The sequence below is a fragment of the Rhipicephalus sanguineus genome, chromosome 6 (assembly GCF_013339695.2).
Source record: "Rhipicephalus sanguineus isolate Rsan-2018 chromosome 6, BIME_Rsan_1.4, whole genome shotgun sequence".
NCBI classification, from domain to species: domain Eukaryota; kingdom Metazoa; phylum Arthropoda; class Arachnida; order Ixodida; family Ixodidae; genus Rhipicephalus; species Rhipicephalus sanguineus.
The window spans coordinates 173,705,980-173,719,269 of NC_051181.1; the positions used below are offsets into that span (position 1 = coordinate 173,705,980).

Sequence of the window (13,290 nt, forward strand, 5' to 3'; positions counted from 1 at the left end):
GTCCCTTTAACTGCACACAGAAATTTCAGCAAGAGAACGTTCTTGGTGTATCGCAACCAAACTGGTACTGGAGCACCGGCTGCAGTACCATTTCATTCTCTCCAGCATGCGAGGACGCAATTTTAAAAAGTACGTTTTCAACGTCGCCAAAGCAATACCAGTACATTAGAGCATTTACGATTGAATTTCAGTATTTTCAAACACAAAGCTACTAATTAAAGCATAAAAGTTACGAACAAAATTTGCTGTTGGGGATCTTTTAATGTGGCAGATCACAACTTCGATGAACTCATTGTACCCTAGCCGAACTTCTCACAGAGACAGAAAATATAGAAATTCGCACCTGGTTCACACACTCCAGCCAATAGATATAAAGTGCGCTCTCGAATCTATCCGATATTTTAGGTACACAACAACAACCAGTCAGACTCCTAACTGGGAATCTTTAGCCATTCTGGCCATGTAATTCTCATGTTCATTTGCTGCTCACGTGTATATTTTGGCGAAATACAACGGCATGATTTTCCTCAACTGCATCAGAATTGTGACTCATCCCCGTCAAAGCGAACGAAACCCCCTTTTTTCTCCCTCACTCCCCCATTTGTCACGCCAACCTCTTGATCCTCAACAGCCATGTCCTGCCCTTCTTCCTTGTTTCCAAGCTTTCCCTCCTCCACTTGAGGTTGGGGGAGGAGAAGGACATGCCTTGATGAGGACAAGTCTGCTTGCCAAAAGATTGCCTCCATTCCCTGTTCAAGGACTGCTCATCGCTGCAAGCCTCCCCAGAACTTCTGTCCTCTTATTAAGAAATATGGAAGTGGATTACGGAGAAATTGGGCGTAGCCAATAGTCTAATGATTGGTGTTAAGAGTTTATGGGGGAAAATGGTGCAGGGCAGCATGCTTATTTGAATTACAGAATGGCTGGCCGGAGGGGTAAGCACAACTTAGGGATGATAAAAAAATTAGGTGGTGTGATGAAATGTTCTCTTTCTTACAGTTAGTAAATCACTGAACAGGCATTCTTGGGAAGGTTGGGACAGCTCCTTCCACTAGAGGCCGCAGAATGTTTTCCACCCTGAACTGGAACGAGCTGCTAGGGTATGGCAGTTGTACTCTTTGGTGCTTCAGCTTCACTGGTGAAATTGGCCAGTCTGCAAAAATTACCAGTGGCCACTTCTTGACAATCCTAAAGTGGCAATGGGCTCCTTGCATGAACTGCCTGTTTTATCTATTTAAAAAGTTATCTTAATTTCAGCACTCGATGCTATAATTAATGTCTAGCCATCTTAAGATGTCTGCTGCCACAGAAAAAGTAATTATGACGGCAGGCAGCAAATATCCCATTTCTCTTATTTTTGAGGATTTTTGCAAGCTTCTTGAAACCTTTGGTGTGTGTATACATACATACAAATCAAATTCATAGGGATAAATAGATTGAAGATTGTGCCAACATTTGCACACTTGAAATTGGAATAAACAATGTGCGCATATATTACATTTTGCTTGCATTAAAGCCTAAGAACTAAAATAAATGTAGAAAATAACTTCTGGGGCATTGCCTGCTAAAACACCAATCGTATTATGAAGCTGTAATGGGGAACACTGGATTGTGGTTGGCCACGAAAGACCTTGCACACAATGAACAGTGCATAGGTGTCTTCGCTCTTGAAGTGCTGCTGGCCCAGCCCATTAACCGACACACAGCACTCCCAGCATGTGTATAGGGCTCATGCAAACGACGTCACTCATTCAAGCATAGACTACCTTCCGCCTCTCGATTATGACATTTCGTATTCTATCCGAGGCAACGGGCAAAAGAGAGACACACACACACCAAGGCCACCACTTCCAGCCATGGAAAAAACATGGGTGCTCTTTATACAGACAGCACTGTCACATTTCATCGCTGCGCAGTCACATTCAGAAAATGCAGCTCTTTTTGTGATAATGATATGGAAGTCACACTCGCGCAGCAATCACTTGCTTCAACAATCTTTTTTGCCTCAATTATTAACCTAGTTCATTTGTCACGACGCCTGGTCATCAGGAGCTTTATTAAAATAGTTCTGCCATTTTTATGTCCCATCTTGCTGCTTCTTCTGCATGGAATAAACTTACTGGTATTTGAATTCTAACATATACTGTAGTAGGATTGATAGGCGGGCGAGTTGGAACTTATCCATCTTTGCGCAGCACACGAATTTGACAAGGACCGTCCTCTTCTCTTGTGTCCTTGTCAAGTTCGTGCGCTGCGCAAAGATGGAATTCTAACATGTTGGCTCTTGGACTCACTGGCGCGCCGCTTATTCGATCTAGCGTCTGGATTAAATACGCTGGCACATTGGTGAAATAGTTTCGCATTAAGATTACATTTGTGGTGGGTTGACCTCCCCGCGCACTCTTTCACAGGAAGTTTTTGATAAAAATATCATGTGTGAGTCGCCTCTTTCAATAAAAATGTCCTTACTGGATTGCAACCACTGATAACTCATATTTGAAGGTACGAGATCAAAAGGCACCAAATAGAGCACCAATTACGTGAGATATTGGTGTTAAAGAGCATTAACACCCATGGTCGAAAAAGCCAATTATATGCTAACCGATTCGCGAGTCGACTCACTCGGACTCTGATAGAGTCATGAGTCTCAGTGAGTAATATAGTGGTGAGTTTGAGTCCGAGTGAGCCCGGCTGAGAAAAATTTCAGAGAGTCTGAGTGAGTCTGGTTAAGGAAAATTTTGGCGAGTCTGAGTCCAGAGTGAGTGACCTTTTTTCACATTTTTTTCCGGCCTATGCGCATGACATTTAAATAAAAAGCTAGAAATGCACTATACTGCATGTGGTAAGAACCACTTTTTGTTGCAGATTGTGTGGTCCAAGTAAAACCAGTCGCAAAAGTTTTGGCGTGTCCGTTTATGTAATAAATGTTCAGCGGTGTGTGAACAATGAGAACTTTTTTTCAATGTCAGTGTTTTACACAAGCTTCCTTGCACTGCATGTGTAGTCAAGCATAGGAAAATACTGGGCAGCAACAATGTTTTGTGGTCAAATAAAATACACCTTGGCTAACTTCATGCTAACAAGATTGCAGAAACTCTGCCATCAGCATCTTCCTTGACCAAATCCACACAACAATATGAAACAACACTGCTTATCTCTGTTCAGTACATGAGCATGCAAGCAATGATGCAATACCAGGAAGGTTCTGTTCCCTAAGGAAAAGCAGATCCTCATGGAAACGCTGGTAATGTTCGGGACAAGATTGTTGCAGCAAGTCGAGGCAACGGCCAATCTCGTCCCAAAGTGCAGAGTTCCGATGTTCACATTGGTCGCACGCAAGCTTGAATATGCTCTCTGTAATCCTGCCAAAATGAAATGTTATTCTTGGCCACATCTGTTTGGTAAGTTCTGCTAATGACAACAAGGCATTTCTCCTACAGGTCTGCTCATCCGTGTCCTCCACTTGAATGTATTCCAACAGGACTCTTAATGTCCTGTTCATGTACTTGGCAACATCCATTCCAAGGCATCTAATGTAGGGTGAAAACTGGCTGGAGTAAGCCTTCCTTAGGGCAAATGTCTGCTCCACTTCAGCAGCAGTGAGCACCTCGCAATACACGTCACCTGCCATTATTTGGCGCCTGTGATCTTTGATGTGAAGAGCGTCCAGATAGTCTGCGAAGATCAGATTCCGTAAACACGTGTGGAGTTGAACAATTATGTCCGGCTCTTTAACGTACAGCAAATGTTTGAGAGCGTCAAATAGCAGCTCGAGGCGGCCATACTGATCAAGTTCACTCGGTGGAACACTGACAACAATACGGCGAACGCAGGCAAGACCAAGTCTCTGGTTGTACGTCATGTAGTCGTCTACAAGCAGCAACGCTGGTGCCACGACGACGGACAGCGCGTCACGCACGTCATTCGGAGAAAGATCAAACAGCACTTCCCGATAGACGTACCTGTAGCAAGGATTCTTCTTCCAGGTCTTCTTTGCCAGTTTTGGCCGAATATACTTCAGCACGGAAAGTCGTAACTCTGGCGCCGAAAACGAGCTGTTGAGTTGCGACGATAGCGCTGACGATGCAGCGACCGACTCATCACTGCACCACGGCAATTCAGATTTGCTGTGTGCGAAACAGAGAACTCGCAACGGCGTTGCAAGGTGTTCGGTGAACTCCGACGCGACGGTCCTTATCAGAAGGTGGGCGCAAATCATTCCTTCGGTGGCAGCTTCAGCAACGCCGGGGAAGTCCTTTTTCTTGTGCTCCCTCTCTTCGTCGTCGCTTGAATCTTTCGGGATGCCACTGAGCAAAAGCGACTGGGCCAGCGCATAAAGTGTGCCACTGTCGGTCTTCGCGTCGTCCGGCCGTAGCGTCCCGAGAGTGGCGCGAAGTGCTCGAAGAAGCGCGAGTTTCTTGACGGGACATTTCTCAGAAATAAAAGATCTTGCAAGCTCCATGTTAAGAGCTCCAGGTATGTCACGATAAACCTCTGCTCCGAATGCACCTGCGCAACCCCTGAATACCTGAACTTGCCTGAACCGCCTGAACTGTCGCTAAACGCAGTGACTATTCTGTGGTCCAGGCCACAGAATAGAGTGCAGCTTTATGGCTTTATTCTGTGAACCACACAATAAACTTGCGCGCCGTGGGCTGTGCGTTTGCCGTGCAGAAAGGCACTGACTACGGTGCTACGGGCTACGGTGACGGACGGGGCCCGTCAGCGCAGTACCAGCAAGGTATATGTAAACTGGTAGCGTAACTTCCGTAGAAGCCCACGTGTCAAGCCGGTGGCTAGTTGTTGCAACAGTCGCCATCTATGTGAGGAGGGGACAAACAGAATTTAAAAAAAAAAGAAAAAGATGACGCCACAATCGGAAGCGGAAATGACGTCACGTTTTAACGCGATGGGCGCGAAATTATGAAATTTTTTGACAAGGCGCCGCTTCTTACTTTTTTTTTATAGCTGCATGTTCTTTTTCTTATCACTATGACGGCTCTATAATGGAAGCCTGCAAGATAACGGGTTATCTTGAAGACGAAAAAGACAGATTTGATAAATAAGGTGTATTTTATTGGCGAAATATTGCAGTTGAACAGGATATTACCCCAAAATATATAACACAGAAATCAGAATAGCATAACAATTCAACGTGCACACTGTGATGGTGTAATGTGGGCCCAGGATCCGAAATAATTCAACCAGCAGTCAGGTGATTCTGTACACACAACACAGATTTTAACACAACCGATAACTCTGACGATTCACACACAACACACTACAGCATTCCTTATTTACATCCTAAACGTCCTACGCGCCTCGCACACAAACTGTCCTACTCGCCGTTATGAACTGTTGCCGCTGCGGCGAGGTCGGTCGTCACCGGTACTCCTTGGGCAGTCAACAGTCACGCTGCCTTGACCGTGGCGAGGTGGTAGTGGTGGTGATGATGGCACTGCAGGCCGGTAGATCACCAGGCCACTGCAGCGCAGGTTCGCTGCCCGTCGCCAACATGAGCCGCGGCCACCTCGTGACACCACTCGGGCCCCAGGACCTCAGGCCAGGAACAGACTAGGCTGCCGGTCTCTGTGTCAGCACCGGGCACAGAGCGGGAATCAGGCTCACCAGGTCCACATGGCTGCCGGACGCCTGGTTAAGCGATGTCGCGACCCGAACCGCCGACCAGCGGCTGCCGTTCCAACCGTGTCGCGCTCCAACTCCTCGAGCCGCACGCCCCGCTCGCGATTCCTTTTCGTCGTCTTCCCCTCCAAGGCGTACCGCAGAGCAGAACTGTCATTCCCTCTTCGCCCCGTCACGGGCCACACAATCCACATCATCACACACACAAACCTTGCACAAGTGTTGCTCTTGCATCCGTAGACAGCGCAGCGTTTCTTCGCGTAGCGTGGCGGACTCATCATCCCGAAGGGCGACAGCACGCCGGCCGTGCGCTGGCAAAACACAGTCACTGAAACGGTTCGCGATGGCTGCGATGGGCTATATTACCTTCTGCCAAGTACCACGACTAAAAAACAACGCTTATGCGAGGAAATATCTACGGACGACAGGCACAAACCTACTGCGCAAAAACGAGCGACGCCATTTGCATCTCAAAATGAGCAAAACCGTTGGCCCATGTTACCAGACTGCCTGCATGTGCCCGCTGTTTCTGAAAATAAACGAAAAAAATTGGCCACTCAACCACATACCCAAGACTAAAGTTTGAATAAAGTAATCTACTAATTTAATTCGTGACAAATAAATTTAAAACTAATGAAAATAAACGCCTAAATAATTTTTTGTTTTCATTATTTGTCCCCCCCTCACCTAGTAGCGCTTTAATCGTCACGCGGGTGTTGATGTTTGTCGCAATAGGTTTCCGACCACTTTTCGTTCCGACTTTCGCGACCTATTTAGATTGACCTTGGTACCAGTACTTATAGCGCTTATAGTACCGTCAATGAAGTTCCGTCATAAAAGTGACGGGGCCCGTCACCGTAGTGTATATTGTAATAGTGATGGGGCCCGTCATAATAGCGACGTACTTATAGTGACGGGCCCCGTCGTCGTAAAGCTAGGGTGGCTAGTAAAGCGGTGACTACGGTCAGCGCAGTACCGTCGTAAAAGCATGCGTAAAAGTGACGGGGCCCCTTTGCATGCCCCTTTGCCGTAGATTAGAGTAGATTTTTGGCGTGTGGTGTTCGTGGCGTAGGTAATAAAGAAAAAAAAAGTGTTCGTGGCGTAGTTGGTTGGCGCGCTCTCCATAGTATTATGGCTGCAGGTCGTCAGTTCGATTCCTCCCGTTTTTTCTTTTTTGTCAGGTTATGCGTCAACGTTATTGCTCTGACGGAGTCGTGTAACTTTTTCGTTCATGTCTGCGGCGGTTAGAGAGCCCTAGCGTTCCTATGCGACCTCGGTTCTAATCGCGCTGAATAAGAAAATGTTTCCGTTTTTTTTTTCTTTTTTCAATATTGTTTCACAATACCGTCCCGAGCTTCCGGCTAGTCAACAATAGTTACTCATTCGTGGTAGCACGGCTCAGCGAGCTAATCAGCATGTCGCTGCGCCGCTGACGCTGCATATCAGCATGTCGCCAATGTCGCTGCTCCCCCCCCCCCCCCCCCTCGGAATGTCTTCGTACTGACGTGCACCGCCGACCACAACAGCCACAATGCGCCTGTAGTCTTCCTGGATTTTTAGGGGCGAAGCTCCTTAAGGCGGCACCCGTTCGTCCCTCGTAGTCGTCATCGTCGTAGTAGTCCGTAACAAGTCTTACGCTTTGACCTCCAAGGTGGTGCCGGTGGGAGATTTCTCCTGTGCGTTGTTGAACAATAAAAAATTCGCAGCGTGCGCGTTAACTAAAAGCCGAATTCTTCTGTCTCTCATTCCCCATTAGCAGCCATTGGCATGTTCCAGTAGGAAACGTTAGTAGAAGTAGAAGTGTAAGTGTTAGCTAAAAGCCGACTTCTTCTGTCTCTCATTCCCATTAGCAGCCATTGTTTACCTCCAAGGTAGTGCCTGGTGAGATTTCTCCTGTGCGTGATTAAACAATAAAAATTTTGTTCAAAACGCCGTTGATTGATGAAATAAACCAACGAAAGACGCCAGATGTTTTGTAAAAGCAGAACGAAAGAACGCCAGATGTTTTTCTTAAAGTGTAGTAGTAGTAGTATGTAGCCACCTCGCCCGATCGTCAACGGGCGAGGTGGACCGGCAACGGCGCGAGGACCCTGCCGTACGAGAGTTAAATCACACTAAAAGACATACTTTGCGGGCGATACACTCTAGTGAGCTTTCAACTTTTCGTCTTAATGTACATGATAAAGAAATTATTTCTACGAAAAACGCAAGGCACACCTTGAGCAATATATTTGGTTTTGGGACGCTAAATGGAACCATGAGGCGATGCGAAGCCGGAGGGCCGGAGCACTTGCACGATCGCGTTCCGTTGGCTTTCGTTGGGCATGCTACCGACCTCGCGTCGTGGAACGCGCGTCCTGTCTTCCCTCTAGCCTTGCCTTTAATTCGCACAGGGCGAGCGGGGAATGCGGTCGCTTGTTCTTGTTCTTGTTCACCTGCAACTTTGGCTCACACCCACTGTGGGGGATTGGCCAAGACTTGAGTGGTTTTATAAATGTTATAATTCTTTAGAGGGGAGGTTACAGAATAGAAAAATTATAAATGCGGTCGCTCTTGGCGCTCTTTCGCTCGGGAGCGGACTTCTTCCTTGCATTTCACCGATCACAAGTGATAATGAAGGGACCACGTAAACCAACAGTACAATAGAAGTTTGATGTTTAATATATACACGATGTTTCACACTCTTTATATTATGTACTGGGCGCATTTCACGGAAGAGTTTCACGGTTTACAGAATTCCCTCAGCTTCGCCCCACTCATTCACCCCGTGGATATGCTGTGATTTTTTGAATTGCTTTCCATGGTCGAAAGAGATCTCGGAGGGAACATTGCTGATTTGACTGGCTGTCCTCGCTGTGCCGATGGCGTCCCTGTAACTGCCTGCGCAGCGCATGACCTAGCGGCGCAGCGACATGCTAACGGGCTCCGCTCTCCCACGCTGAGCCGTGCTACCACGAATGAGTAACTATTGTTGACTAGCCGGAAGCTCGGGACGGTACGTATTGTGAAACAATACTGAAAAAACAACAAAAAAAAGGGAAACATTTTCTTATTCAGCGCGATTAGAATCGAGGTCGCATAGGAACAACTAGGCTTGTGCGAATAGTAAATTTTAGGTCCGAAGCGAATTCGAAGCAACTTTGACAAGTAGCAGGATTTGACTTTCGGTTGAATGAAAGTGATAACCCGTAAAATACGTTAATTAAAATTTACTATAATTAGAGCATATATATAAGCCGGTATAACACGCTTTTAAACTTAAAGAATGATGAATCGATGTGAGGGTAACACGTACAGTAAAACCTCATTAATTCGAACTTTTATTTCGAAATCCCGCATAATTAGAAGAATTTCTATGCCTGTATTTTAGGATGTAAATCTGAGTGGATAATTTGAAGCGGCGGTGAGTACCAGCCCGGTTAATTCAAAAACTTTGGGTGCCAATTATGTGCCGATTCCCGATCCCGATTTAGCCGCAAATCCGCAGAAACGATGGCCCTTAGGAGCCACAAGGCAATGCAGTGTAGCGATACTAATAAGTGACAAGTGAAGCATCCTAGCCTCGCTGCTGCCAGCGCAAGAAAAAAACAAAACAAAAGGCGGTCTCGTGCGCTGGTCAGCTGAAATGTGCGCCTGCGGAAAAGAAGACGTGCTTCACTGCAACACAGCGGTGACACGCGGGCAGCATGGTGAATGCTTCTCTCAACGTCAGTGCGTCATGATTTACCCATTCTTTCAGGGAAAATAGAGAAATTAATAAAGGTCGGTCTGACAGAATTCGCGATGTGTGTGAACCTCCGATTGGCAATTGTTCCGGCAATTTGCGCACTTGCACTGCTGGCGGAGTACTTGCCCGCAACGCCTACTTCGAAAACTCAGTTCCAAAGCTTCAATGATCCTCTTTTTCCACCCAGAACACATCGCGAATTCCATCACACTGGTCATTATTACATTCTTTATTTTACCAGAAAGGATGGGCGAATGGCCGCATCATGACGCACTGACGCTGCGAGGAGCAGGTGACATGCTGCCCGTGTATCACCACTGTGTTGCAGCGAAGCACGTCTTCTTTTCCGCAGGCGCGCATTTCAGTTGACCACGAGACCGTTTTTTTTCCCCTCTTTCTTTTTTTTTTCTTGCACTGGCCTCAGCGAGGCCTGCCGCTTCCCCGGTTTAGCGGCAAAATTCGGACCAAGTATTGCTGGAAAAAACCCTTGTAGACGCAAACTAGGAGGCACAGCAAACGACCACCTCCGATTACTTCCAGTAATACAAAGTTCTTTGCATCCCGCCTTTTGTATGTTTGGTTAATTGGAAAACCCGCTTAATTAAATTTGTCACAGTCCCAGTGACTCTGAATTAACAAGGTTTTACTACATGCTCATTTAACCTTGAAGTGGGGCTTCGCGAAAGTGCGGATTTCTCCTGGAAAGGTGTGTTCACGGTATAGCACACTTCTACTGCAGTGAAACCACTTTTACAGGGGGTTACATGCGGTTTATATATGTCTATTCGTTCATTTCGAATACTTCGAAATTTCCTAGAATTTAAATTCGTTTCGAAGCGAATTCGAATACTGTAATATTCGTTCGAATATTCGAAGTGCTCGAATATTCGCACAAGCCTAGGAACAACGCATCATCCGAACGCTAGGGCTGTCTAACCGCCGCAGACATGAACGAAAAAGTTACGACTCCGTCAGAGCAGTAACGTTGATGTTGACGCATAACCTGAAAAAAAAAAGGAAGAAAAAACGGGAGGAATCGAACTGACGACCTGCAGCCCTAACACTCCATGGAGAGCGCGCCAACCAACATGCCTCCTTGACTAGATGCCCCGCCGCGTGGTCCGGTAACCCGGTTCTGTACCCTCTCCCTCTTTTAGGGGCGAAGCTCCTTAAGGCGGCACCCGTTCGTCCCTCGTAGTCGTCGTGGTCGTAGTAGTGAGTAACAAGTCTTACGCTTTGACCTCCAAGGTGGTGCCGGTGGGAGATTTCTCCTGTGCGTTGTTGAACAATAAAAAATTCGCAGCGTGCGCGTTAACTAAAAGCCGAATTCTTCTGTCTCTCATTCCCCATTAGCAGCCATTGGCATGTTCCAGTAGGAAACGTTAGTAGAAGTAGAAGTGTAAGTGTTAGCTAAAAGCCGACTTCTTCTGTCTCTCATTGCCATTAGCAGCCATTGTTTATCTCCAAGGTAGTGCCTGGTGAGATTTCTCCTGTGCGTGATTAAACAATAAAAATTTTGTTCAAAACGCCGTTGATTGATGAAATAAACCAACGAAAGACGCCAGATGTTTTGTAAAAGCAGAACGAAAGAACGCCAGATGTTTTTCTTAAAGTGTAGTAGTAGTAGTTGTGTGTAGCCACCTCGCCCGATCGTCAACGGGCGAGGTGGACCGGCAACGGCGCGAGGACGCTGCCGTACGAGAGTTAAATCACACTAAAAGACATACTTTGCGGGCGATACACTCTAGTGAGCTTTCAACTTTTCGTCTTAATGTACATGATAAAGAAATTATTTCTACGAAAAACTTGAGCAATATGTTTGGTTTTGGGACGCTAAATGGAACCATGAGGCGATGCGAAGCCGGAGCACTTGCACGATCGCGTTCCGTTGGCTTTCGTTGGGCATGCTACCGACCTCGCGTCGTGGAACGCGCGTCCTGTCTTCCCTCTAGCCTTGCCTTTAATTCGCACAGGGCGAGCGGGGAATGCGGTCGCTCTTGGCGCTCTTTCGCTCGGGAGCGGACTTCTTCCTTGCATTTCACCGATCACAAGTGATAATGAAGGGACCACGTAAACCAACAGTACAATAAAAGTTTGATGTTTAATATATACACGATGTTTCACACTCTTTATATTATGTACTGGGCGCATTTCACGGAAGAGTTTCACGGTTTACAGATGATTCCCTCCGTAGCTTCGCCCCACTCATCATCATTCACCCCGTGGATATGCTGTGATTTTTTTTTTCTCCACGGTCCTACCACGGTCTAAAGTCCCTTGATATATAGAAAGTAGCGACACTCTCCTCCATATCCTCTCCCAAGTGTCCAACCCTCCTCTCCCAAGTGTCCAAAGCGTATCTATCCCCTCTCCCAAACGACCACCGTGCGGGCGCCGGCCCTATAACCCGGCTCGCGCCACTTTCCTATCAAGAATGCTATGTCACCCAGATAACGCGCGCGTTTCCCAGGCGACGGACCGTGAAGCGGGGAGGTGGAAGGCGGGAGAGGAGGGTGCTCGGCGTGGCGGCTCGGTTAAAAGAAAGACGGTACTTTCCCAAAAATATCCAGGGACTTTACCACGGTCAGGCCACGCGCGCCCCCTATAGCGCACGCCTGCAACGGATGCAACGGGTTTTTCTTCCTGCGGCACTTAAAACGCCTCTCCTGTGCTAAAAGGGAATAGGAACACCTTACTTACTTACTTTTACTTACTTACTAACAAAGGTCACGTGTTGCTGCTTCCGTGATTGCCATCACGCCTGTTACAGTCGAAGGTGTAAGCTTATTTCCGCTGCAGCCAGCTGAAGTTGGTCAGGCTACGAGCGCTGCCTCACGGATTTTGTGGGGAACTGAGAGAACCGCCGCCGCAATGGGAAAGCGAGCAACGCGGCGGGCATCTAGTCAAGGAGGCATTGTTATAACATACAAGTACGTCGTTATTATAACGGGCCCCGTCACTATTACAATTTACACTACGGTGATTTACGACGGTACTGCGCTGACGGGCCCCGTCACCGTAGTTACAGTGTACTAGACCGTAGTACAGTGCCAGTCAGTGCCTTTCTGCACAGCCCACAGAATAAAGCTGCACTGTATTCTGTGGTCTGGTCCACAGAATAAAGCTGCACTCTATTCTGTGGTCTGGACCACAGAATAGTCACTGAGTAGAGCTAATAGAGTTAATAGAGTTCCTGCGAGCTGTAATCTCGCCAAGGGTAGCTTGATGAGAACTCTCATTAGCCAAAGAGCGGCACAGCGTACTTTCGATGCGGTAAGCGTGTTTCCGCCCTCCATGCGTCTTTGGAGTGTTGCACAAGCAGTACCAACGAAGCTACTGAGTTATATGCAATGTGTAGACACGCTCCTATTCCCAAACGTTCGAGGGATACGCGAGAAAACGCCTGTTTGTTCTCTTGCTGTCAACTTTTTACCCACACGGCCATGGCTTACTGGCGCGATGTCGTGAGGCCCGACAAATGTTGTTTGCATTTCAGTTCGTTTCCTGCTTGGTGGTGGTATCGTGGGTGTGCACCGTCTACTCGGGCCTTGCTGCGTCTCTGAAGCATCTTGAGCGCACGTAAAGCAATGCAGAAGGAAGCCGACAACGCTGTTATACAGGAGAAGCTACGGGAGCTGGCGCACGTCATTCAGCAGTGTCAGGTGAAAGTTCCTTGTGTTTACAAAGGGGCAACACTCGAAGCAACCGTGCAACTCGTTATGTAAAGGTTCTCTGACGAGCGTAAACGTGCAGGAGTTATCTTGGCAGGTTGGTTCTAAGTCAGCTGGTTGGCGAAGCATATTACTGTTCTGAAATTCAGTCATGCAAAAGTCGACAAAGCAACTCTTGCAGTTTTTACATTACCTTAGGTGCTCTGTTTCGGTGTGCTCTCCGCTAGTAGGGAGCTTTCGAATAGTACG

The 13,290-nt window shown here is 47.3% G+C and overlaps 2 protein-coding genes across 3 annotated transcripts in view; one reads left to right on the forward strand and one right to left on the reverse strand.

Moving 5' to 3' along the window:
• Nucleotides 1–1,840: 1,840 nt before the first annotated feature.
• LOC119397067 (TELO2-interacting protein 2) lies at nucleotides 1,841–4,664 on the reverse strand. Its single transcript, XM_037664501.2, has one exon. It carries the CDS (start codon nucleotides 4,460–4,462, stop codon nucleotides 3,152–3,154), a length of 1,311 nt encoding a protein of 436 aa, XP_037520429.1. The 5' UTR covers nucleotides 4,463–4,664; the 3' UTR covers nucleotides 1,841–3,151.
• Nucleotides 4,665–12,508: 7,844 nt separating this feature from the next.
• The window catches only part of LOC119397068 (SAGA-associated factor 29), a 98,752-nt gene continuing 97,970 nt past the window's right edge, over nucleotides 12,509–13,290 (forward strand). The window contains exons 1-2 of one of the 2 annotated variants that reach the window (XM_037664503.2): nucleotides 12,509–12,643; nucleotides 12,867–13,032. In XM_037664503.2, coding sequence (XP_037520431.1) covers nucleotides 12,958–13,032 — 75 coding nt within the window. In that variant the 5' untranslated portion in view covers nucleotides 12,509–12,643; nucleotides 12,867–12,957. The remainder of the gene's footprint in view (nucleotides 12,644–12,866; nucleotides 13,033–13,290) is intronic. The other variant, XM_037664502.2, reaches the window with a different exon arrangement.

Bases quoted from the DNA above. Each gene is read 5' to 3' on its own strand.
- LOC119397067 (XM_037664501.2), bottom strand. From the start codon at position 4,462: ATGGAGCTTGCAAGATCTTTTATTTCTGAGAAATGTCCCGTCAAGAAA.